This window comes from Octodon degus, unplaced genomic scaffold (assembly GCF_000260255.1).
Source record: "Octodon degus isolate 3935 unplaced genomic scaffold, OctDeg1.0 scaffold00077, whole genome shotgun sequence".
Taxonomy (NCBI): Eukaryota; Metazoa; Chordata; class Mammalia; order Rodentia; family Octodontidae; genus Octodon; species Octodon degus.
The window spans coordinates 4775551-4800290 of record NW_004524653.1 but is presented as its reverse complement, the minus strand read 5'-3'; the positions used below and the strand labels follow the sequence as shown (position 1 = coordinate 4800290).

Here is a 24740-nt window from a genome sequence, read left to right as displayed (position 1 = left end):
CCTGGCCTTAGCTCAGTTGTTTAAGTGGCTGCTTCCACAAAGCTGTCAGCCTCAGGTTGCTGTAGTTCGATCCCCACAACACTCCAGCCAGCCAAAGCACCCCTCAGGGCATTCAGATCAAAAAAAAAAACCTTATTCCCTTTCGAAATAACTAGCAGAGAGGGCACCGAATGTTCCCAAGAGCAGGAAACGGCACGTGTTTGAGGGATACCGAAATATCGTGCTGTTCCCCACAAGTACATACTGTGATCCTGCGGCAACTTTTCAGACAGAAATAAGTAAAATCCCATCGTGGGGAAAAAAAAAAAAGAAAGAAAGAAAGAAATGGGCCAGATCTTCACATCTCCCCAAATGAGAGAGAGAGAGAGAGAGAGAAAGAGAGAGAGAGAGAGAGAGACAGACAGACAGACAGACAGACAGACAGACAGACAGACAGACAGACAGACAGACACGGACAGACCGACAGAGACAGAGACAGAGAGACAGAGCTCACAAAAATGCAAATGCTATCGCCGGGAAGCTATTTAGATATACAATCTTTTTTTTTTTTTTTTTTTAGGTTGGTTTGCTTAACCAATTAATTCAAATTCAATACTTTATTGGTGAGGTGTCCAGGTTTTCTGCAACTTAGTCGAACATAAAAGGTCTTTAAGGACAAAAGATACAATAAAGCCGGTCCTGAGACCGCGCGCGCTCCCAGGAACCAGACGGACTCGCTGCTGATTGGCCGAGCCGGCGATAACGAGCGCGGCGCAGGGGCTCACGGGTAATTTTTCCCAGCTTATTGTGGTTTAGAAGCGCTGAGTAGCAGCAGCCAGGTGCAAACCTCGCCCATGCAGCGGAGGGCCGGAGGCTGCGCGGCACCGGCCAGTTCATCAGCTCCTCACAGCTCCGGCGAACCGCAGCCTACTTCAACAGTCTTACCTCCCCGTCTTTTCAAACGTTGACCTACAATTCCACCGCCCCGGCTTCCTTCCACCCTGCCTGACTGCTTTCGCTTCTGTTCCTACCAGACGCTACCTCCCACTCATCAAAACGTTCCTTGATTTATTATGAATTGATCGAGTCTCTTTTTTTCTCACTGAATCACTAGTTTCATTATTTGTTTTTGTTTGGCTATGCGCTGGATGCATAACATAGTTACTTACTTCTCTAAAGCATTCCGCTGTCCCCTTGTTTTCGCCATAAGCACCACTAGATCATTTTCATGTGAGCTGCTGCAAAGCGAAAGTGCACCTAGAGACACACGTTACGTAACGGAAGTGTGCACACATCGTGCGTGCTGCTTGCACACGCGGAGGAACTGGAACATTGAAGCAGGGTAGGGCACCCCCCCGGGGAGTCCACTAAGTTCACTTCCCAGCTGGAATCTACCACGATAGCCCAAGATCCCTCATCTCCAACAGGCAGGGCTAACAATACCACACTGACCATGCGAGGGCTTTAGTCTCCAATAAAACAACACGCAGAAGGCACTCACTACGCGGCGCAATTGGAACACCGTGCACCCAGCAGCCACTTGCAACAAGCAGGCTTGGGCCAAGCGGAGAACAAGCCGTCTTCACGGAAGATGCGGTCAGACGGAATTCTCAGAATCAACGCTCTTCATTGATCCCAACGGAACTTGGAGTGCGTATTGAGAGCCCGGCTTAAATTCCGAATCACACCCACGGCAGAAACTACAGGCCGACGTGGGAAGAACGTGGCGCACTGACCCTTCCTTGCTCCCTCTCTCGTGCTGGATAACTGGCTCCATCTCGGTTGATTTGGGCAAGATGACACCGACGCCTGCGGACGCCCCTGGGGGTCTGTGTGTGCGTGCGCAAGTGTGTGTGCGTGCGCAAGTGTGTATGCGCATGTGTTGGGGTTTTCTTTCCTGCACAAATGAAAAATAGAGCCAAGGCAAAGATAATGCTCCCGTGACTGGAAGAGATGAGATCATTTGTAAGTGGCTTGTTAAAACGCACATCATTTTCCTGATCAGCAGTAGCGAGGCTGCATCTTCCAGAGCTGATGCGATTTATCATGTTATTATATATTTAGGGGCTTTTAGAAAATGCTGTTATTTACTCAACCAACTGTGTATATGGACTATTTAAAGCAGATTTTTGACCCAGTAGACTGTACCAGCCCCATCCATCGTCACAATGAGCATGTAGGGACTCTTAAATATGCAGATTATTGACACAATAGACAATGAGTGCTGCAAGCCTACTCTAGACGGGTACGTTGAAGGCACAGGGGGACGCTCTGTCTCTAAAAAGCGTTTTCAAGGCACATCAATGCCTACTGCCAGGCTCAGTACACATCCAGATGGGGGAGGAGGACTCTGCTTTGGGGGGCAAAATTTTTGCATTTGAAAAGTAGGGTGCTCTTCCTAGCATTCCTTCAAGCTCTGCTACTTTCAGCAGTAGGCCTCTAAACTTCCCTTCTGCTAAATGCCCGGCAGCACCACCACGAATTCAAGTTGGTATCATTCCAACACAGTACAGAGCATCCTGCACCCGTTAAAACAAATTCATCTTTTTACCCAAAGTAAGATCTCAACACCATCTACCGGACAGTGAGATTTTCAGCACGAACGACACAATACCGTGTTTGGCTAACTAGGTCAAAGACAAGGGATTTGTTGGCGCAGGTGGAGGAACTCACTGAAAGAGGAGCCAGTACCTCCGCAGTAACTGAAAGAGCAAAATCAAAAGATGGTTTCTTCATGATGCAGTGGTCAAGCGGATCCATGTCTTGCCTTTGAGTCAAGGGTTAGAATTTAAATTCTATAGAGCAACAGTTTGGTTAACTGGGCTGGTGTCATGTGCCTGTACTTCAAAAGCAGGAAAGAGGGGGACACAAGGGGAAAGAGAAGAAGTCTTTGTGTCTTTGTGTCACTTTCCTGCTCTTTAAACAAATGGCCAGATGCTTCAGCGCGCACACAGTGCACAAAGGTTATTTTGGTTGTTACGTGAACAGGCTAGATGCCCAGAGTCTTGATAAACTAAATCCCTGCAGGCCAGGCTCTGTGTCCTGCTGGCTTTTTCCCAGTGTGCCGGCAGGAGATCAGATCTACGCAGACTGTACCCAATGATGTCATCCGTGCTTGCGTCAGCCCCACGTGATCTCATGCTTTACGAAGCGTAAGCCAAACACATAAAGACAAACACCACACACTCTCACTCACACGAGGAATCTACAAAGTTGAACCCATAGAAATTGCAAGTAGCATGGTGATTCCCAGGGGCTGGGGAGGCTAGGGCAGGAGGAGGGGATGAGAAGAGATTGGACAAGTTCGAGGTTACAAGTTAAAGTTTTGGGGTTGTGTAGCACAGCAGAGTAACTATGGTTAATAGCAATGGAGTGTATATTTCAAAACTGCTAGAAGGGAGGATTTTGAAAGTTTTCAACAAGAGGAATCTCTACCACTTTTAAGGTGATAGAGATATTAATTACTTTGATTTGATCATTAAATGACACATACATGTATAGAAGCATTACATGAGACCCCAGTGAAATGTACGATGATGACACTTCAAGAATATGCACACAAGAGGACCTGCTGGGTAGCTCAGTTGTTTAAGTGCCTACTTATGCAAACACAGTCAGGTGCAATATACTGAGGTTCGATCCCCAGCTCCACTTGCCTTACCAGACCTGCCCTTAAGGCAGCCTGAGCCAGCCGAAAAAAGAATATGCACACCAAGAACTGAACAACCTGGATCATGTGAAATATCAGAACATCTGGTACAGTCCAGAAAGTGTATCAAGGACAAGAGAAAGGGCGTGTTGTGAGCGCTCCACTGGTGTGAAATTCCAGACATGGGTGTCCCCCTGCTTTCCTCTCCTGGGGTGAAAACCAATGTGGGACTGTTAGGGACAAGACCAACACGGTGGCCTAAAACCCTTCACGTTCACGCATCTCCTTTGTAGATAGGAACACTGTAAAGATAATAAGCCTTAAATATGACACCATTCTTAAATTAATCCTAACTTAAAAGCAAAGTCCAAAAATCCTGGAGAATGGCTCAGGGTGATCGAAGCCTCTGCGTCTCCTAGAATTTGGGTCATTTCCAACAACTGCTTCAGCCCACTGTTCAGTACTGGCTTGAGCACAGATCAGATCTGAAGTTTTATAAGTTGCCTCATTTGAAAGCTAACCTAGTTAATTAACTAAAATAGGTCAAGATTTATTTGGAGGCATTCCTCGAGTTGTTTAAAAATATGAATCTGCTTCTTTAAAAAAAAAAACTTTTTTTCTGTTTTTAGTACAGGGTCTACAGAGTCTCACTACATAGATCAGACTCGTACTGATTCTCCTGTGCTCAGCCTCCCAAGTGCTGGGATTATAGGCATGTGCCACCACATACAGTGTCAATCGCCATCTCAGTGAGCCCCCAGGACAGCAGGAATTGAACCCCAGCCACCACACGCTGCCTCAGCAGGCGCTTTAGGCTGCTGAGCTGTCTGGCTGGCCCATGAATCTGTTTCTTCACTAACTTGTTTGTTGTCTTATAAAATACTCAATCTGTTCGGGATATTTAAATAAATGAAGGAGAATTTGATTAAGAGTAATCCTAGAAGCCCAGTGGATTTTTTCCCACCAAAAACTTGAAAAAGTGAGCATTAAAAATCCTGAGAAAGGGCTGGGGAGACGGCTCAGTGGAATAAGCGCTTCCTGGGCAAGCACAAGGGCCTGAGTTCAATCCCCAGTTCTAAAAAAAAAAAAAAAAAAATCAATCCTGAGAAATCCAGCTCCATGGCATTGCTCTTCATTGTCTAGATTTTTGTTCTTGTGATGAAAAAAGTAGATATATGTTGAGTGCTTACTATACCAAGCATTCTGAACTCTGTCTAGTTACCTCGCTTAATGCTTGTAGTAGTCTTAGAGGCGGGTACTATGATTACCTCAGGTTCTTAGAGAGAGAGATGAATTAGCCAGGAGACACAGCAGAGAGGGGAGCTGATCGCAGGCTGCATCTTCTCCAGCCCCATGCAACAGCATTCTTGAAGCTGTCATATGCCATCTCTTCTTGCTCTCCCGAATAACAGAGCCCTTGGGCTGGGGAGATAGCTCAGTAGAATAATTGCTTGCCTGAATAACAGAGCCCCTTTTGCACTCAGCCCCTATTTCACTGGCAGCTACAGAAGACATGGAAAGCACCACTTCTCAGCCTCGGTTCCTAAAGCTTCAGCTGACCTTGACATTGCAGTAGTTCCAAACAGCTGACTTAGGGGGTCAAATAACACTTGGAAATGGGCTCTCGTGTGCACCCCAACCCACTCTGACTAGATGCCAGCTATGTCCCTTTCACCATGTGTAACACCCAGAACTGTCTTCATATATCGCCATGTAGCCCTGGAGAACAAACTCACTCCAGGTTAGGAAGCAGCAGGTGAGAGTACAAGGCTGCCCTGGTGGCTCCTGGGTACAGTGCTCTTTTATAGAAATCAGATGCCAGAAAATAGTTCAATAGACTCACTCACCCAGAAGTACAGGGGTGGGATAAGGGATGCATCTTTATATCTTTACAGTGGATGAGTTCTTGATTTACCTCCTTCTATCTGATCAAAACTCACATTGTAGGGTCTGAGGCAAGAAGAAGCAGAGAATAAGAGATCTCAGAAGCAAGGGCTCCTTAGGTCCACATCATGCCTGCACATGAGCTCATCAGGCTTTCAGAGGGACCAGCTGCCCTTGTAGCCGAAGCCTGGTGTGGATGCCTCAGAACCACCCAAAGGTTGCCCTACCAGGAAAGGCCGCCTTGTCATTCCCTACAGCTCTAAGGTGAACTAAGGCCACTGAGCCAAGTCTAGAGCCAGCAAGTAGAAAGTCGCTCTTCACTAATGTGATTATATGCTAATTCACTGGCCCCATCGCTATTCTATCTGTCTATAGAATCAACAAGTTATGCTGTGGCCAGTCATCAATGAGCCCAGTAGGTTTGAGCTGCTGCCTTGGAGCTTACAGTCATTGGAAACTGAGATAAGGACCATAAAAAGAGAAAATAGGAGCACAGATAGAAGCTAACTCCGGCCATGGTGGGTGTGTGGGCAGCGAGTGGGACCGGATAGCCTAGGAGGAGCCCTGGGACAGAGACCGCAAGGATAAGGCAGGCGTGGGCACAGGAAAGTGGGGAACCACATATGACAGAGGGACAGAATTCCCAAGGTCAAGGAGAGAATTTGATGAGTTTAGGGAAAAGCAGAAGCATTTGACTTTTAAGTGCAAAGCAAAAGGGGAATGATAGGCACAGGCTGAGGATAGCAACAGGCGAGTTGTCACAGGGATGGCCCAGTGGGCACAGAACTGGAGCACCCAGAGAGGCCACTGAGGCAGTAATGCAAGGACCTTAGTCTATGCTTAGCCGTATCAAGGAGCAGAGCGCAGAGCAAGCCCTGGGAAGGAGGCCCAATAAGGAGATGGTGACGCAGAGATAGATGACGGGTGCAGGGTTGCTATGCTTATTATTGAAATTGAGAGGACACTTCTGGTTAATAAACTCATCCCAGCAACTGAAGGCAAAGAGGAGCAAGGACCCAAGAGGTGCACATTCAAGTCCTCGTTCAGCTATGTAACAGGTGTAGCTAACACCATCCGCAACTCAATTTTTTCATCCTTCCAGAAGGAAATTAGAATACCTGCTACTGAGAAGATCAAATAATGCACTATATGGCAAGAAATCAGACCATCAGCTCTTACACATCAATTCAGTCTCCACAGAAGTCTATTGGTTTTAATTGTTTGTTTTTTTAATTTTTGATTTAAATTTATGTATTAGGTACAGGGCCTCACTCTGCAGGTCTGACTCGCAGTGATCTTCCTGTTGCAGCCTCCCCAGCACAGGGAATACAGAAGTGTGCCACCATGCCTGGTCTCAGGGGCCAGTACTGTGTGCCCCAGGCACACAGTGGGTTGACACAGCATGCAGTACAGGGGATTGAACGCAGGTCCTTGTGCTTGCCAAGCAGGCACTTAGACCACTGAGCTATCTCCACAGCCCCTGTAGAAGTGTATTTGTGTTTGGTGCCATAGGAAGCAAGTGGCTTCAGCCTGGGAGCTCCCATCACTGCTGGTGTTTGATTAGACGCCAAGCAGCCACTTAGCTAGAGTGCTGGAAAAGGGGGTGAGAAGGTAGGGTGAGGCCTGGAACTGTAGGAGAAGTCCTCCCTCGTACACAGGTTGATCTTAGAGCACTGTGGTGGAAAATGCGGCTGAGTGTCGGAGTGGGAGGAGAAGAAAGGACTGTGTACAATGGGCCTCCTGAGGGCTGGGCACACCAGTCGTGGCAGCAGAGGATCCCGCTTGAAGAAGAGGTAGGAGGGCCAGCAGCAAAGCCACACAGCAGGGTTGCAGAATATGCAGGTCAGAACCCCCTTCTTGTCTGGGGAGCTGACCTTAGGCCATGGGAGATCTTCATGCTGTAGGAGTCTGTGATGATGAAGACAGCAAAAACTTTTCACCCAAAAAGCAAGCACAGACTGCTTTCTGACAGTGTCAAATTAGCACTGAGAAGGCTCCGGGCTCTTTTCTTTCTTCCTTCCTTTCTTCCTTCTTTCTTTCCTTCCTTCCTTTACTCCTTTCTTCCTTTCATAATAGGAAGCGGTCACAGTCATGAACTTAGCAGAAAAAAGCAGGTTAAATTTTGTCCGTTCTTGGCTAATGCAGTTAGACATTTTCTAGAAAAGGCAATGAGAAGCGGTCATTATCCATTATCTGTATGAAGTATTTCGGAGAAAGAAGCAGCATTTGCCAAAAAAAGAAAGACAGAAAAGATGTTTGACTTCAAGCCAGGCACGAAGGAAACAAGATCACCTTCTAGCTCTGCGGGACAGCTGCACTAACAATGTTTTTTGCAAGTAAACCTGAAATATATGCCTGAAAAAGTACAGATTGTGTATCAGCTCTATGTTCTGAAAGTCATCCTGGGCAGTGATTCATTGTCCCTTCTATATTGCAAAATATAGAAACTTTTCAGTACTGGAAAGAACTCTGTGTGTGTGTGTGTGTGTGTGTGTGTGTGTGTGTGTGTGTGTGTGTGTGTTTATATATCCTTATGTGGAAAATGTACAGAAAATAAGTGTGCGTATTTTGCTGAAGATAGTTGTTACCATTTGAAAAGGCACAGCCTAAGAAAATTTAAGTTGATAAGAAAGTCTCCGGCCTATAGTGCAGTTTCTTTGTTCCTATTTCATTTCACTTTTCCCTTCCGTTCTTGATTTATGGCTCTCTCGGTATGAGAATAATATAAGGATAACGATTTCTAAACAGAAGCTACCAGAAAGCTTATGAAGTGGCCCCTTTCTCACCCTTCGCCATGAATATTTTCTCACTCTTGCTTTTTTAAATTGTCACCAAGACATGTCCCAGTAATAATACATGCTGGACTGAAATTCTAGGTGGCTGAATATAAAGCATTTTTCTTGGAGACCTTCTGCTTTAAACATTAGTCATCTCTCTCAGTGCAAAGCCCGGGGCCTCAAACAAAGACCTTTTTCTCTCAGATAGTGGTTTTCTTTATTTCCTGAGGATTGCACACATTATCATTATGGGTAATGACCTAATAAGTTGCAATTTGATGTTTGCACATCACTTCTACAGAAGTTCGCAGCAAATATACCACTGGCTCTGGTACAAATGATTTAATATTAAATAACTAGCCCCCAAGTGGAGGGAGCTCTTTCCTCATGCATGACACTTCTTTCTTTCCAATTCATATCCAATGCAAATATCTTTCTAGAAGCTGTTGGCTCGGAGTAAGATTTAAGAGTAACAAGGAATGCTGAGGTCAACTGTTGGTCTCCATCTGCAGCCTCAGGTTGAAGCTTAGGGTGGACACGCAGTGTGCCCAAGGTCCTCGGATGTGGGCCTGGAAAGTCAGGAGGTGGTCTTCTAGCTTCAGTGTCTGACACTCATAACGACCCTCAAAGGAGACGCTATTGTTATTATTCCCATTTTGTGGATGAGAATGGTCTCATTTTGAAAGTTTCACAAAGTTTCCCAAGATCACACGAAGCAGTAAGGGGCAGATCTGAGATAAGGTCTGCCTGCGGGGCGGTCTTACATACTCACTACCTGATCAGTTCTGGAATCGTCGGCTTACTCCTCTTTTGCTCTGTGATTCCTGAGAAAAACGAGGTTCAGTTCTCTCCGCCACAGGTGTTTAGGCATTGCACAAAGCTGGTTCCCGCATATAATGTACAAACAAAGGCATAGAGCAGTAGATAACTCAATATCTCTCTACTAATGAAACCTCTACACATCTTGTTTGACTTTCCCTACCCTCTAAGTTTAGCTGTGCTGAGACTACTTTGCTCCCTGACACTGCTACTGGAGGGCCAAGTGCCATACTTTGAGGAGGGAGGACTTGAGGAACGTTTTATCATGGTGAGGCAGGCAGGCTGGGGGTGATCGCTGCCGTATAAGATAAACAGATAAGGAAACTGGAGTTCAAAGAGCTGGTATAGAAAAGAACCATAACAACATGCCAGAACTTCTACCATGCTGTCCCCAGATCTCTGGGGTCTAATGTTTGGGTCCCCAGCACACTTGAATTCACCTATATAGTTTGTTCAAACAAAATATCTGGCAACCTTAGAGCCCGTGAGAATTCCTTGAGAATCAGTTGTATTTTTCCAATGTGGCACAAACCCCCCAAGCACCCACAGCTTTGGAGTGTCTCTCTGTGTAGCTGAGTATCTGTTGCTACTTGTCTTTGAAGGTGGTTTTACTCTAAGCTGGCCTGTGTAGTCCACTTCAGTTACCTTCTTTCATTCCTCCCTTCCTTTGAGAACATGTGGCTTGTTCACGCTCCCTCTCTCCCCAGCCTCGTGCCCAACCTGCAACTCATCTCTGTCCTCTCCTTGGTCTTTAGAGAACTGCTGTGACAGGAGCCTCCATGATCTCTGACTAAAGCATCTTGGCTGCAATCACTGAAAACTGAGTATTTCTTGACTAAAATGATGAACAGATAGACCACAAAGGGTGGATCAAACAGTGATTTCTCCTGATTTAACTTTAGTCTTCTTGTGCAGTTGGCAGGGACATGGAGAAAGCACAGACCCATGTCCTTGAAGACCAGGATAGCAGCCCTAGAAAGTGCCAACAACCAAAGTACATCAATACAATAGAGATTCCTTTCATAAGACCCCACCCCATGTCCATCCATCCTTCGTGTGAAGTACTCCGATTAGCTGAATAGGTTTCAGAAGCAGAATGATACTGCTTTGTTCTTCATCTGTTTCCAGGGCATTTTGGGTGTCAGGCTGGGCTCCTTGTTATTGTGCCACTCTGTTTTCAATGTTCCCTTAGATAGAGTTCTTATTTTTTTTCTGATAGATCGAGGGGGGAACATTTCCCCCACTCCGGATCAGAGTGTAGCATCACACTTACATTCGTGAGCTCCAGGTAGTGTGGCAGGAGTGAATATCCACATACCTTGAGTTATGCTGTTGCTGTTGGAAATTTTCCCATTTGGAAATGGGCATGGACTTGGGTAGCTTCTCCAGACTGCCGAGGGGCCGAACTTTGGCCTGTGGCACAGTAGTACCAGGGGTCCCTTCAGTTCTCCATTCCCGCTCTGCCCCAAAGCAAAATACAGGAATAAAGCAAAAATATTCTTCTCCTCTGCCTCCAGGGCCATCGCTGTGGGCCCGGCCATCACTGAAAAGCAGCTCAATTGCCTTGAACACTAAGTCCTCTACTCGAGCTGACAACAAAGGTGCCAATTAATGCTCACAACAATGTACATGGGAGCAGACTCTTAGAACACAGTTACCAAAACATCCAGACCATGACCGGAAGGAGGGCTTTGCCCTGTGGCACCCCGTGGCATGCCTAGTGGGTGACGTCAGGAAGTCTTCCCCGCCCCTCATTCAGATCTGCCTTCCACACCAGTCTTCTTGTGACTTTAAACTGTCATTTAGGGAGTCAGCTGGCGAAAATGATCCTGTTGCCATCGGATCTGTTGTTAAATGAGATCTTGGTTGAATTTAGTTTTATTTTTGAAAACCAGCCTCCTTGAGTTTTAAATTGTTCTTGGGTTATAGCTGCTCCACCTCTGCTGCCATTTAAAACTCTGTCAGTGTTTCCACAGTAAATACTCGATTATGGATTTTCAAGGCAACAGAAAAAAAACCCAAAACTGTATGCTAGCAGAAATATGATACGTAACATAAGGCTATACATGAATTATTTTGCACAATTTCCTTTAAATCGTTCTGATGAGAGGTTTTTGAAAAAATTGGCCAGGTCACTAAAAAAATAATACTTTTGTTTTTTATTGTTAAACCTTTAATTTAAGAGGAAAATTCTAAAATTAGATTTATTTCTGATTGATACATGCATACTAAGAGAATAAAAAGTTTGCAGCAGAAATATTTCTTCAGTGACATTTCTCCTTTTTCAAATGAAGAATTCAGGAAACACCCCACTATTTGTGTAACACGTATCACAATGTAGTTCATGGGATTTACCTCTATCTGTGATGGGCACACCCAACCCACGATTCCGAGGATCCCATGTGCAAAGCAAAGCCTGTCCATTTTTAAAGCATCAATTCTGACACTTGCAGGCTCAGTGCTGATTTGTAGTTCTCCTATTCCCAAGTGTCATTCCACGGCCCAGAGAGGTGAGCAACAAGGACGCTGGTGGCTTGTCTCATCTGAAAGGGTGACTTGTGGAGGTGTTCTGGGTTTACCGTTGAGTGAAGCTGCTAAGGAGTGTTATAATTCCCACATCATGTACAGGATACAGGAGTGTACATGGGATATCTTTACCCATCAGGTACAAGTTGCACCTCTGAAGAGCAGAAATAATCCTCTTTCATTCCATAACCTGTATTTACATTCATTCATCCATTCATTTGAATCACTTGGGGGCTGGACGTAATCGTGTGTGCCGATGTGTGACTTGGGTGCTGGGAGAAGTGACGTCTCTGCTCTATAGGGACATTTTAATTTCACACTCAGTGGGAGGAGACAACCAATTAATAAGCAAGCAAATAGGATCATTGTCAGGTGCCAGAAGTGCTCAGTGTGTAGGATGATGTGTTGGGGCATGCTATGCAGAGGCGAGACATTGGTCAGGGAAAGCCCTCTGAGTAAAGGCCGCTTCTGATGTCATAAGCATCTGCGGGGCAAGCATAAGATCCTGAGTTAGATCCCCAGCACCTAAAAAGGAAAAAACCAGATGGGTTAGAGTTAGGGCTCTTGGGAGGCTGCAAACAAACAGGAGGATCACTATAAGTCCGATCTACACAGTGAGACCCTATAGGCCCTGTGGACCCTTCCCTAAAATACAAAAAAATTAAAAAGGCCACTGCTGAGACTGGAATATGTGGAGGAAGGAGCTTCTAGGAAGAGAAATCATGACCTGCCCGTCCTGTATAGGAGGCTCTCACACAGCGTGTACTGAGCCGACGTAGGAAGACCATCGAGCCACCCAAGGCAGCAGAGGCTGAGCGGGGCCATGCAGTAGAAGAGAAGACAAATAGCCTTCTGAGCCCATCAGTAAGACAAACAACAGACAGGAATCTGCTCTCGAGTCAAGTGTGTCAGGAACGCAGAAGTTCCCAGTGACCAAATCCAAGCACAGTGAGGGAGGCAACCAGAATGAGGGTTAGAAAAAGGGACATTTGCCACCACGGCAAAAGTTTGATCTTCCAACCAAAATTGGCAAAAAGTCAGTAGAGAGCACAGCCCTCTCCTACCACACCTCGGCGTCACGGTGCTTGTTTTCTTTTGTTAAATGAGGATTCGTAAGAATAAACTTGCCGCTCATCCAGTTCCACCAAGATTTACCCGTGATGCACGCTTATTAAACAAATCGTTGATAGTGAGCAAGACAGATACTCATTATTCACCCCGATCACCCATATTATGGCTGCCTCACACTGTCTGTCTGTCTGTCTGTCTCTCTCTCTCTCTCTCTCTCTCTCCCCCCCCCACCCTACCCCACCTCAATTGCTGGTGGCAAGCAGCACCACTTAAGTCAAGCGAACAGTTTCAAATGCATAATATTAAAATGTGGTTTTTAGACCTCCTTGGAACCCTCAGCCATTGTTCAAATACATACATTTTGACAGAGGCTTTGGCACTTTTTTATGAAGCTTTTCAATGCGTTACCTTATCGGGTGCATGAGATTTCGTCTGTTCTGCCGAAGAAAACAGACAAAAAGGGTCTCTCAGCACGAGCTACTCTTCTGTAAAGGTTATAGTAAACATGTCAATGCCTAATTAAGCAGAAAATTTTATCTGTATCATGGGGGAGGCGTGCACTGTCTCTGACTTTCCTTCTGGGGAATCCATTTAGAAGGACAAAGTAGATTGTGAGGTTGAGCTGGTCTGGAAAGCTCAGCTTCCAAATGTCAGCAGAAACAAAAAACAACAAAAAAAACAGCACTTCTCCTCTTGTGGTTTGAAGATGACAAGATTGGCTGTGCACATTGTGTGTGTGTGTGTGTACCCATATCTTTGTGTGTACGTGTGCAGAGGGGATTTACATATATACTTCATCAGCACACAATATGAAACACAAATCACCTCCCACCAACTTCCTAGTGAGTACCAGGCACCGTGCCAGGCACTAAGCTAGTGAATAATACCCAGCAATACCTTTAACCAGTGATAGAAAGTGCACTTCACTCCCCCAGATTTCTTCACTGGTTGTGTGTGTGTGTGTGTGTGTGTGTGTGTGTGTGTGTACAGACATACTCATGAGCACTTGTGTGCGCATGCATGCTTGCACACACTTTGTTGCCGTGATCACATTGCCCATAATTATGATGATTTTGTCTCTTCACCTGGAATAGTTCTGCCTAATGCCTGTTTCTGCAGTATCTATCACCACTGAAAAGCTCTCATTTTTCAATGGTGCCCTAGCTGATTAAAATTTGCCTCACGTTGTCCTCAAAATGACTTGCTTGACGAATAAAAGTCACCTGATTCTGGAAGCCCCTTACTTGGCTCAGTAACTACTCACTTGTTGATTTTATTACAGGAGCTTTCTGTGTGAGCTTAACGGTGTAACTGCTTCGCCAACACGTAAGTTAGGGAAAGAGAAGGTCTTAAGAATGCAGGAGAGTGTGCTTTGGTCCTTCAGCGTCCTTCCACTAGTTTCCTTGCAGATAGTGACCACTGTTTAATGGCTCTTTGACCTGCGTAAGTAATTCTGTTTCTCCAAGTCAATTTGTGGAACCTGCCAATGCCAACTTAATAAAAAAATCCACTTCTCAAGTGGACGGAACAGCAAAAACACCACCAATAACAATAAAGTAACAAACACAACCATAAAGCTCTCTGCTACCCTGAGTTTCTATGTTTCATCTTGTTTTATTGTGTCATGAATTCATGGGCTCTTGTCTCCTGTGTTCCCACAATTCTCCTTTCCGGGGTGGTTATCTAGTTAGTGACATTTCGATTGAATTTCACTGCTTAACCTTTCACCTTTAGGTCCCAGTAAACTTTTCTTATTCATTGGGCTAGTGACAGAGACAGAGTGGACCTACTCGGAAAGACAGGATTGGCTCATCACACAGACTTAGGTTCCGGGTGTGGTCTTACAGTCCTAGCTGTGGGAACCCGTGTGATCCTTTCAGCCTCCGCACCTATATGATAACAGCAGTACCTACATCGTGGGGCTATTAAGATGAAAGGGAGAGAACGTGTTTGCAGCAGCTGGCTTGCTTCCCAGGAATTAGTAATTCTGCAGTTGCCTTGTCCGTCCTCATCGCTCCCGCCACCCACCCTCTTCCTGCCCAACCCCTTCTCTTCAGACTCTCTCTGCCTGCCTCCATGGAGGACAGCTCCATTTCCAGACTTCACCTTTGGTGGACAGAAATGCCACCACCTGCTCTAGGGCTTTTTCCAATGAGCTACCCATTGCCAAAAGAAAAATCCAAGCATGCAAAGAAAATACTGCAGTGAGATCACACAACTTGTGCACATCCAAGGCTCAGTCTCCCCTGCTGTTGTTCACATGGTCCAAAAGGCCAGGTGGAGAAAATAAACCCATGGCATAAACAGCCACGTTCCCCATCTCCACTGATGGATATTTGCCCGTTAATTCCCTTTACACACACATTCTCTCTCTCCCATGTCTTCATCTTCCCTACGCAATTACTAGTCCTAAATCCTTTCAGAAAAGAGAAAGCGTGCATTCCCAATATCATTTTGCATCTACAAATCAAATGTATAATTGACACCTCATGACAGCACCCCACAAATCACAACACATTTGAAATTACAAGAACAAGATTGAAAGGGCATTTTCAGCCTTGTCTGAAAAGATCTTCATAAACCTCTTTGAGAATAATAGGGCAGTCCCCAAATGTCCCATTCTAACACCATTTGTGATTATTTTAAAATCATTATATTTCCTGACTGGACATAATTTTTTGGCTATTGGTAGAAGATTTTATTTGCGTACTCCATAATCTCTCTTCCTGCGGTGCAACTCTCTACAAATAAAGATGTTGTAATGAAAGGACACTGCCTAGCAAAATATATGGACCATGCGCCCTAATTTCTTTTTCGTACTCAAAATCCAATACATAGACATGAGTACACAGCAATGTGTCTGAGCATTTTGGAAAAATCCACCCTTGTGATGCCAAGGGCCAAAGCTGGGCTTTCATATGAACCCGTATCATGACCTATTTTACTTTCGTAGGGTTTGAGTTGCAACTGAGACTCCTGAAAGCTATATATGAATTCAGCAACTGTCCCAGTGTAGGAATCATTAGGGAGTGATATTTGTTTAACAAAAAATTATTAACTTGGGATGCTAGTCATTTGGAGAAGATTGTGACACCTGCCAATTTTTTTTAAAAGCAGTAAATGGCAAAAGACTTCACTTGGTTTCTTCATTTCCATGTGTTTTTGTTTTGTTTGGTTTGGTTTTTGGTTTTGTTTTGTTTTTGATGGTACCAGGGATCAAACTCAGGACCTTGAACTTGCCAGGCAAGCACTTATTCCACTGAACTATCTCCCCCGCCCCCTGCTTCCTTGTCTTGAGCTTCATAAATGTGTAGATCTGACTGCTAGTCAGTTGAGCAGGGAAACTTAGCCTCTGTGGGCGCCCTGGGAAGGAAAGTGCATGCACTGGCATTATCTCATCTCTCCTCCTTCTCTTGCAGGCTACGCCCAGGAGGAACAGCTGAAGGAAGAGGAGGACATAAAAGAAGAAGAGGAGGAGGAGGAGGACAGCAGCTCAGTGGCTCAGCCGCAGGGCAGCAATGACACGGGGACAGATGAGGAGCTAGAGACAGGCCCCGAGCAGAAAGGCTACTTCAGCTGCCAGAACTCTCCAGGAAGTCACCTGTCCAACCAGGACGCTGAGAACGAGTCTCTCCTGAGTGATGCCAGCGACCAGGTGTCGGACATCAAGAGCGTCTGTGGCCGGGATGCCCAGGACAAGAAGGCGAACGCGCACCCCAAGCTTCCGCCGCACGAAGCGCACAATTGCATGGATAAAATGACCGCGGTCTACGCCAACATCCTGTCTGATTCCTACTGGTCAGGCCTGGGTCTTGGCTTCAAGCTGTCCAGTAGCGAGAGGCGGAACTGCGACACGCGGGGCAGCAGCAACAAGGGCGACTTTGACTGGCACCAGGACGCGCTCTCCAAAAGCCTGCAGCAGAACTTGCCTTCCAGATCCGTCTCTAAGCCCAGCCTCTTCAGCTCGGTGCAGCTGTACCGGCAGAGCAGCAAGATGTGTGGCAGCGTGTTCACCGGGGCCAGCAGGTTCCGCTGCCGGCAGTGCAGCGCTGCCTATGACACCCTGGTCGAGCTGACTGTGCACATGAATGAAACGGGCCACTATCAAGACGACAACCGCAAAAAGGACAAGCTAAGACCCACGAGTTATTCAAAGCCCCGGAAAAGGGCTTTCCAAGATATGGACAAGGAGGATGCTCAGAAGGTCCTGAAATGTATGTTCTGCGGGGACTCCTTCGACTCTCTCCAAGATTTGAGCGTTCATATGATAAAAACAAAGCATTACCAAAAAGTGCCTTTGAAGGAGCCAGTACCAACCATTTCGTCGAAAATGGTCACTCCGGCGAAGAAGCGTGTTTTTGACGTCAATCGGCCTTGTTCCCCAGATTCAACCACCGGATCCTTTGCGGATTCGTTTTCTTCTCAGAAGAACGCCAACTTGCAGTTGTCCTCCAATAACCGCTATGGCTACCAGAACGGTGCCAGCTACACCTGGCAGTTCGAGGCCTGCAAGTCCCAGATCTTGAAGTGCATGGAGTGCGGAAGCTCACATGACACCCTGCAGCAGCTCACCACCCACATGATGGTGACGGGCCACTTTCTGAAGGTCACCAGCTCTGCCTCCAAGAAGGGGAAGCAGCTGGTGTTAGACCCACTGGCAGTGGAGAAAATGCAGACGCTGTCGGAGACCCCGAACAGTGATTCTCTGGCTCCCAAGCCATCGAGTAATTCGACGTCTGACAGCACAGCCTCTACCACTGAGTTAAAGAAAGAGAATAAAAAAGAAAAGCCAGAGGAAACCAACAATGAAGAGAAAGTCGTGAAGAGCGAGGAATATGAAGATCCTCTACAAAAACCTTTAGATCCTACCATCAAATACCAGTATCTAAGGGAGGAGGATTTAGAGGATGGCTCAAAGGGTGGAGGGGACATTCTGAAGTCACTTGAAAATACTGTGACCACAGCCATCAACAAAGCCCAGAATGGTGCTCCCAGTTGGAGCGCCTACCCAAGCATCCACGCGGCCTACCAGCTGTCAGAGGGCACCAAGCCGCCCTTGCCCATGGGATCCCAGGTCCTGCAGATTCGGCCCAACCTCACCAACAAGTTAAGGCCCATTGCACCAAAGTGGAAAGTGATGCCTCTCGTGTCTGTGCCCACAAACCTGGCCCCCTACACTCAAGTGAAGAAGGAGTCCGAAGACAAAGACGAGGTGGTGAAGGAGTGTGGGAGAGAGAGTCCTCGTGAAGAGGCATCCTCGTTCGGCTACAGTGAGGGGGACTCTTTCTCCAAAAGCGAACCACCCTCAGAACCCAAAAAGGCAGAGCCATGTACCCTGAAAGAAGAGGACAAACTGATGAAAGAAAGTAGTGAGAAAGAGAAGCCACCATCCTTAGAGCCTGTGTCTTCTCTTAGTAATGGTTGTGCCCTTGCCAACCACGCTCCGGCCCTGCCGTGCGTCAACCCTCTCAGCGCCCTGCAGTCCGTCTTGAACAATCACCTGGGCAAGGCCACAGAGCCCTTGCGCTCCCCATCTAGCTCCAGCCCGAGCTCAAGCACAATTTCCATGTTTCACAAGTCCAACCTCAGCATCATGGACAAGCCAGTCCTGAGTCCTGCCTCCTCGAGGCCGGCCAGTGTGTCCAGACGCTACCTGTTTGAGAACAATGACCAACCCATCGACCTGACCAAGTCCAAAAGCAAGAAAGCCGAGTCCTCGCAAGCACAATCCTGCACATCCCCACCTCAGAAGCACGCTCTGTCTGACATTGCCGACATGGTCAAGGTCCTCCCAAAAGCGACCACCCCCAAGCCTGCCGCTTCCTCCAGGGTTCCTCCTATGAAGCTCGAGATGGATGTCAGGCGCTTCGAGGATGTCTCCAGCGAGGTCTCCACTTTGCATAAAAGGAAAGGCCGGCAATCCAACTGGAACCCCCAGCACCTCCTGATTCTGCAAGCCCAGTTTGCCTCGAGCCTCTTCCAGACATCTGAGGGCAAATACCTGCTGTCCGACCTGGGCCCACAAGAGCGCATGCAAATCTCCAAGTTTACAGGACTCTCCATGACCACAATCAGTCACTGGCTGGCGAATGTCAAGTACCAGCTTAGGAAAACAGGTGGGACAAAATTTCTGAAAAACATGGACAAGGGACACCCCATCTTCTACTGCAGTGACTGCGCATCCCAATTCAGAACCCCTCCCACCTACATCAGTCACTTAGAGTCTCACCTGGGTTTCCAAATGAAGGACATGACCCGCATGGCCGTGGACCAGCCAAGCAAGGTGGAGCAAGAGATCTCCCGGGTGTCGTCGGCTCAGAGATCTCCGGAAACCATAGCTGGCGAAGAGGACACAGACTCTAAATTCAAGTGTAAGTTGTGCTGTCGGACTTTTGTGAGCAAACACGCGGTCAAACTCCACCTAAGCAAAACGCACAGCAAGTCACCCGAACACCACTCACAGTTTGTAGCAGACCTGGATGAAGAATAGCTCCGCAGGTATGGGTTTGCTCCCAGGCGATGGCCGCAGCAGCCTCGTGAGGAGCTCGCTGAAAGGAGATGCGTCTGCCTAGAGGCAGCTGGCATCTCCCAAGGCCAAGCAGGACAGTAGCTTGCTGCCGTAGACTTATTTTTATGAAAGACCAGAACATGCTAAATAAGGCTAACCTTTCTCTTAAGTCCTCCAGTGTAGAGTGGGGAACTAGAGTAAGATGGGTTTAGAGAGACGAAGTCCACAGATGATGCGGCTTCTAGGCCTTCATGGTACCCGAGCCCCTTAATACCCAAGACCCAACCTCCAGGGTCCAGCCAAGGCTGCCCCTTCATAGCAATGAATAAGCGCTAGCTGCTTTCTGCATTCTGTTTCTCCACCCCACCACCCCTTAGCTGTGCTAACAACTTACAGAGTGCTACAAAGGAGAGCAAGAGAACAAAGATGGGAGAGTTGCTAAGGGCAGTCACTAGACAGAGCTGTCTTAATCAGCTCGTAAATAGCTCAAAGCTGTCTTTACTATTTTTACATGTAATTAGTGCTTTTTGCAGCTTACTTTTTAGCAAGTGCTACCTTCCACTTCCTTCCCTTTATTTCCTACATCAATTTTCCTATATAACAGCATGCGTCCTTAAGGAGATGATAGAGGAATATTCTTCTCAACCGATCATTAAAAATGAGAGAGAGAAGACTATGTTCTTCTCACATCTTTTGTTTTCTTTAGGGCAGACTACTATCAGAGTCCACCTTTGGCAAAAGTAGATGCAAAGGATGTCTCTGAGGTCTTACTTCACATTAAGAAACAAATGGCTTTCTGCATACCTGTGCACAAAGCACACGGGGCCCATTGCGTTAAGATAATTTGCATCACGTATCACGGAAGTTCATGCCTGGTATAGTCACTGATGCCCAACTACGTCAACTCCAGATAAAAGGTCAGAGATCAAGGTCAAATATCTTGGCAGATTAGAAACACAAGCTGCTCTCAAATGCTGAGCGTAAGGAAGGATGGATCCTAACAAGTATCCTCATCTCCTTTGTTTGTACTTCCTCTACCTCTTTTTCTCTTCCCTCCAGCATGATGCCCCCAGAAGCGTCACATATAGTCAAGTTATCCTTCGTCCAGGGCCCTACTGAACCTTGAGGACCCAACACGAACTAAATCTGTTGGACATACCAGTCCAGGTTATGCCATTCTGCAGTATATATTTGCTCTGGATTAATTCACAATAAGATAGAGACAGCTAGTGACCGCTTAACAGATAAGCTGTGACACCCTAGTGTCTATGCCTTTGCTTATAAGGACTGGGCATGAGGTGAGTTCCAGGTAGAGAGGGGTATTTGTATGGCTCTGGGCTCACATCACAGAGGTGGAGAGATTTTTTTTCTCTGAGTATGAGAATGACCAAAGTGAAATGAAAGGTTGAAATATCTGATCTGGAACTCTTTCCTTAGTGAGACCTAGACTTCTGGTTTGGACCCAAGTGAAAATCCTATTTCTTTGCTTGCATGTCTTTATCATAAGAATTAAATGTCACTGGCAGGTTCATCTCTTGGTTTTCAGCATGATTTGTTCAGCTCACCCCACTGAGAGAAAAACTGAAAAGCATCTATTGAATCCACATGGGAGCCCTGCAACAGTCTATTTATTTGCTGTCGAATATTTTAAATTTTATGTAACTTGCTATTATGCTTTTCGAGTGCTTTTCTTTTTTTAAAAAAAAAAAAAGGGGGTGGACATAAACATAATACGTCAAAAAAGATGATGTTTCAAATCCAGTAGTGGTGCATCCCAACCATGGCACAAAAGACAACTAGGCAATGTTTATTTTGTGCTACAATAAAGACCAATTTTCCACCTGTTAGGTTTGTAATCATTTTTTTTAACTGCATTATATAAATAGGGAGACAGAGGAAAGAGAAAGCTTGCATCCACCCTCAATCAAAATCCAAAACATGATATCTGTTCTAGGAGGTGAAGGCAAACCGGTAATTTGGGCAAACATGCACCACAAATTTGTTAAATTCACAGGTAAGATAACTATTTTCACACCTCTCTGCATTTCTACCGAGTGAATATTTCTAATCTGGCCCTTCAGAGCACTCTATTCCAGTGTGATCCGTAACAAAGTGGAAGCTTCGCCCTTAAGTAATCGCCATTAGGCTACGACTCCACAAGGATTGTGGGAAAACGTGCTTGAGCAGTTGGGACTTGTGCAGAGCCACGCCAAGTGGGCACGTGCTGGACGTGTGGAAAAACTGGCGTGGGCACTGAGTGTGCTTGTGCTAGTGGAAAAACCGCCCACCTTCCTGAGTAGTACCCTCACCTGATGTTTTGTCGACTGCGGAAAAGGGGCCTCCGCTCCTGGCATCCCCTACTGGAGCAACATTGATAACCTTCTACCCACTGCTCAGAATGATGCGTGTTATGTTCTTAAATGGTCACAGAACGCCCCCTTCGGTGGTACGCGTGGTAGCACAAATTGTGTAAAATGATGGGATGCTTAAGAAAGCGTGTCAAGGTATTGTGGAAAATTTGGGAGCTTTACCATATCTGCGTTTTCCAAAAGACATAAATTTTGACCTCAATTTCCCTTTCCTTTCTTGGACATATCTTACATTCTACAGCATGCCTTGTCAAATGTTAAATTCAAATTTTCATTAAAAATTCATTAGAAAATATTAAATGTACATCCCTGTTTGGAGACATAAGCAATCTAAAACAATTTCTATCTGGATTTGTATATATCTTTAAAAGCCACATGCTCCTGAATAATAGAAATTAAACAGAGAGTAAATCATTGAGTCTAAACTGCATAAGGACTTGAAATTATAGTCATTACCATGTAATACAGTGTACAAGTTTAACAGCACACCTAACCTCAAAATTGTTGGCAGAAACGTATATCTAATCCAAGAGCTGCCACCTTTCTCATGGATGGCTTGGTAAAAATACATGTTCAGGCTGAAAAGCATGTAAGGTTGCCGCACGAAAGCAGGATGAATGTCTAGTTAAATTTGAATTTAAAACAAATAAACAGCAAGCATATTTTTTAGTATTAACACGTCCTAAATATTACACGGACTGTAATCACACCTTAAAAGTATTCATTGTTTATCTGAAATCAATCTTAACTGGGCAACCCGTGTTTTTATTTGCTAAACCTGACAGTCCTGCCACCATAAGGAAGTCTAGGAAAAGCCAAACACGCTGGACTAATTAATGACTATGAGAGATATCAACAATTTATCCATTTATTAGATTTTCTTTCTTCTTCCCCTCTTTTTTCCCTCCTTCCCTTTTTCCTCCCTTCCCACATTCCTTTCATCCGTCAGCACATATCATTTGTGTTTTCCTACAAACCAGACTCTGTTTAGCAATGGAAACATCTTAGTGAAGTGGCAGTTAAGCCAATTATGAGAGCAAACGGCGCCTGGCCTTGTGGCGGGCTCCTCAGCAACATTCCTTCACTTTATTCCCACCAGCAGCCCTACAGAGGTTGATTCCATCACGTTGTGGAGGGGGAAAAAAATGAGCCAGAAAGGTTCTTTATGAATTTTCCGAGGTTCCTGCTTATCCGATCCCTCGGATCTGGAAGGCCACAGCCCCATGGCAAGCACCAGGCTAACCCGGGGAACGAACTAATGACCAGGCAGAAGTCTGTCTTTGAGGATCCTTGCAGACACCCACATGGACAGCTCTAGGGAACGCACTCAATGAACACCCACAGGGACATGCACCCCGCCCACGAGGCAGAGACAGGAAGGAGCGATTCGGGAGCACTGGTCCTCATGGTGGCTTCTAGCCTCAACCCACCAGACGATAAATCACACCCCACTTCCTTATCTGTAAAATGGAATCATAAGACAGTTGTAAGAATTAAGTAAATACATGGCATGCGCGCGCGCGCGAGCACACACACACACACACACACACACACAGAGCACATTGTAGACGGTCTTCTGGGCTCTCACAGTGCCCTGTTGCATTCCCGGAAATGTGTAGGATTCAGTCTTCTTGCACTGACTCAGCCTGACACAGCCACCTTGAAAATCTCCACTGCCATTCGATTGCAGTGACAACGACCACAAAGCTGTCCCTCCCTGGCCTCTTTGCACAGGCCTCCTTTATTTTATTTTATTTTTTATATTTTGATTGAACCGGGGATTGCTTCCCTTGCGCTTGCCAGGGAAGCGCTTATTCCACTGAGCCATCTCCCCGGCCATAGAAATGAGTCTTATTTTTTATTTTATTTTATTTTTTATAGGGGCCTCCTTTTGTACACATGTGCCCCGAAGCTCAGAAGTTTCCTGATTTGCCCACGACCCGAGCAGTGAGCAGAGGTGGGGTCTGAGCCTCCTGGCCAGCACTCAGCACCTTACTCTTTCTTGGCTTCCCCTCTTGCCCACGGTTTCTAAGTACCATCTGGGACCACACATATCTTCCCCCAAGACCTCAGAGGAAAAGCTGTAAAACGTGGATAAGAATTGAGAAGAGAGAGAGGCTGCCCTGGGCCTCTTAGTGGCTCTGACTGTAAATCAAAACACAGTTATGCATCACCTAATGGCAGGGGTACATTCCGAGAAATACATCCTCGATGTGATTTCATTATTCTGCGAACATCATTGTGTACAATCTCCACAGCCATGAGCTCATCGGCTGATATAATCTTATGAAGCCACCAAGGTACAGCGAGTCCAGCACTGGCCGAAAATTCATTATGTGGCACGCGACTAACGCAGGGGCCTGGGGCATCAGTGTGCTGGTAATTTTAATTCCCTTTTCGTTCAGGTAATTAGGCAGCACCTTTACCCTACAATTGTCTAACCAAAGCATGACCCACATTCCAACGAAAATAGTTCCATCCTCCTGAATCTTAGGAATTCATTTTAAGGAAGAAAATGAGAAACAAGAAAACAGGGTCAAGTAGCAGGCTCTGGCATTTCTCAAGCAGCAAGAAACAAACGCGTCGTCTTTCTTCATGTTTGTTTTTGATCCCAGAGATGTGGCTTAAGTCTCTGTGTGTGTCGAGACACCTTGGTCCCCGTGGCACCTTCCCCCTCATTTAGGCTTTTGAATGCTCAATCCTGACGTGTATAATTTGGTGCTTTTAATATAGAGTAACATTATTTTTCATTTACTCCAATCTGCCTTCAGTATCATCTTTTCATCTAACCAGATGCAATTCCTTTTTTTTTTTTTTCCCCCTTTCGCTAAATTGAAAATCCATGAGCGACAGGGAGTGCGATGTTTTAATTAGCTCATATTTTTTATATGGATTTATGTCTTTAAAATACATTTGTGTAATTCCTCAGCTAAATTAAAAACGTCTTTCTGCGAAAGTGAGGAGAGGAATATAAAGAGCTAAATTGTGTCATCAGCTTAGGTGGATGAGGTGGAGGACGGACTCTAGCGGAGGGACGCTCGGCTGCCGGCGCCGCTCCCTGCGCTGAGTTTGAACTCGCCCTTCCTATAAGCAAGTCTTTCTTTAGAAAGGCGTCTCGGAAGGGCTGGAGGAGGAATTTTTTAAAGTCCCCTCGTAAG

At 46.0% G+C, this 24740-nt stretch overlaps 1 protein-coding gene across 1 annotated transcript in view; it reads left to right on the top strand.

Annotated features, from left to right (window-relative positions):
- The window catches only part of Tshz2 (teashirt zinc finger homeobox 2), a 272987-nt gene extending 251872 nt beyond the window's left edge, over positions 1 to 21115 (top strand). The window contains exon 2 of the mRNA XM_023720779.1: positions 16125 to 21115. Within this exon, the coding sequence (XP_023576547.1) occupies positions 16125 to 19195 (3071 nt within the window). The 3' untranslated portion in view covers positions 19196 to 21115. The remainder of the gene's footprint in view (positions 1 to 16124) is intronic.
- Positions 21116 to 24740: the final 3625 nt, after the last annotated feature.